The 1,211-nt window shown below is 40.0% G+C and overlaps 1 protein-coding gene across 1 annotated transcript in view; it reads right to left on the bottom strand.

Annotated features, from left to right (window-relative positions):
- LOC106455971 (B-cell receptor CD22-like) overlaps positions 1 to 1,203 on the bottom strand; it is a gene marked incomplete at its 5' end in the record, with an annotated part of 4,155 nt that extends 2,952 nt beyond the window's left edge. The window contains 3 exons of the mRNA XM_013907927.1: positions 315 to 388; positions 663 to 928; positions 1,002 to 1,203. Coding sequence (XP_013763381.1) covers positions 315 to 388; positions 663 to 928; positions 1,002 to 1,203 — 542 coding nt within the window. The remainder of the gene's footprint in view (positions 1 to 314; positions 389 to 662; positions 929 to 1,001) is intronic.
- Positions 1,204 to 1,211: the final 8 nt, after the last annotated feature.

Here is a 1,211-nt window from a genome sequence, read left to right on the forward strand (position 1 = left end):
ACTTGAAGTAACTGAGTTACTTTTGAGAGAAGTAACTAGTAATGTAACTAAGTTACTATTTTAAAGTAACTTACCCAACACTGCTCTTAACACACACCTATCCAGAACCTACCGATCACCTTTGTTTCCATCACCTACACTGAAGTCTTCTACAATCACCACCCTGGAGACACTTCATCTAACTTACTCCAGAATTCCTGACATCAACCCTGTGGGGCATACACACCGGTATCTTGCAACTTTTGGTTTTATTTTCCAGTTACATAAAAGCTACTAGGATTTAAAACAGCAAAACATGTATCTGGGAGTCTTACCAAAGGATGAAAACCATGCAGATGAGAATGATGATCCCAATGATCGCTCCAACAGCAGCCCCCCATAATACAGGCTTGATCATTCCTATAGAGAGAAACAAAAGAAAGAACCAAATCTAAACCATATAAGTGACTGAACCTTTCATTTGTGTGAGATGGGTCTAAGTTGGATATGTACTTACATGTACAGGTATAAAAACAAACAGCAAAATAAGATACACTTAAAAATAAAAGTAAAAGCAGATTTTCACACACATGACTCTTTCTTAAATTTCTGGACTTGTCCTTTATGCAGATTCCAAAGACTTTAATAAAGTCCTGATGACTAAGTTTTATATTTGTCTTTACTTTACCTCCAACAGTCACATGACTCTCTGCTGATGTCTGATTACCCAGATCATTAGTGGCCACACAGTAATAAACTCCTCCATCTGTTACATTGAAGCTGTAAATCTCTCCTTCAGATACTTTCACAGCTCCATCTCTGCCCTTCTTGAACCAGGTGAAGCTGCTGACTGGAGGTTTGGCTCTGCTGGAGCAGGTCAGCTTCACCCAGCTGCCTGCTGACACCAAACCTGATGGACTGATGGATGCTGAGGTGTCTTTAGGAGCATCTGGAGAAATAAATTATATCCTATAAATCATGATATGTTTGCAGGATGAAAAAACAAACTCTGATCGTCTTACAAGAAACACTGAGAGTCTCTTCTGTCTCTGCTGTCTTGGTGTCGTTTCCTTGGTTCACAGGATATCTGGCAGAGCAGCTGATCTTCTTTCCATCATGTGTGACTGACAGAGTGATGTTCTGCTGGATTTTAGTTGTAAAGCTTCCATCTGTGTTTTTCTCTATTTTGTTGTGAGAGTCTTGTTGGAGATTCCAGGTGAGTTGAGGAGGGG

Source organism: Pundamilia nyererei, unplaced genomic scaffold (genome assembly GCF_000239375.1).
Source record: "Pundamilia nyererei isolate P.nyererei 1_Seehausen unplaced genomic scaffold, PunNye1.0 scaffold00614, whole genome shotgun sequence".
NCBI lineage: Eukaryota > Metazoa > Chordata > Actinopteri > Cichliformes > Cichlidae > Pundamilia > Pundamilia nyererei.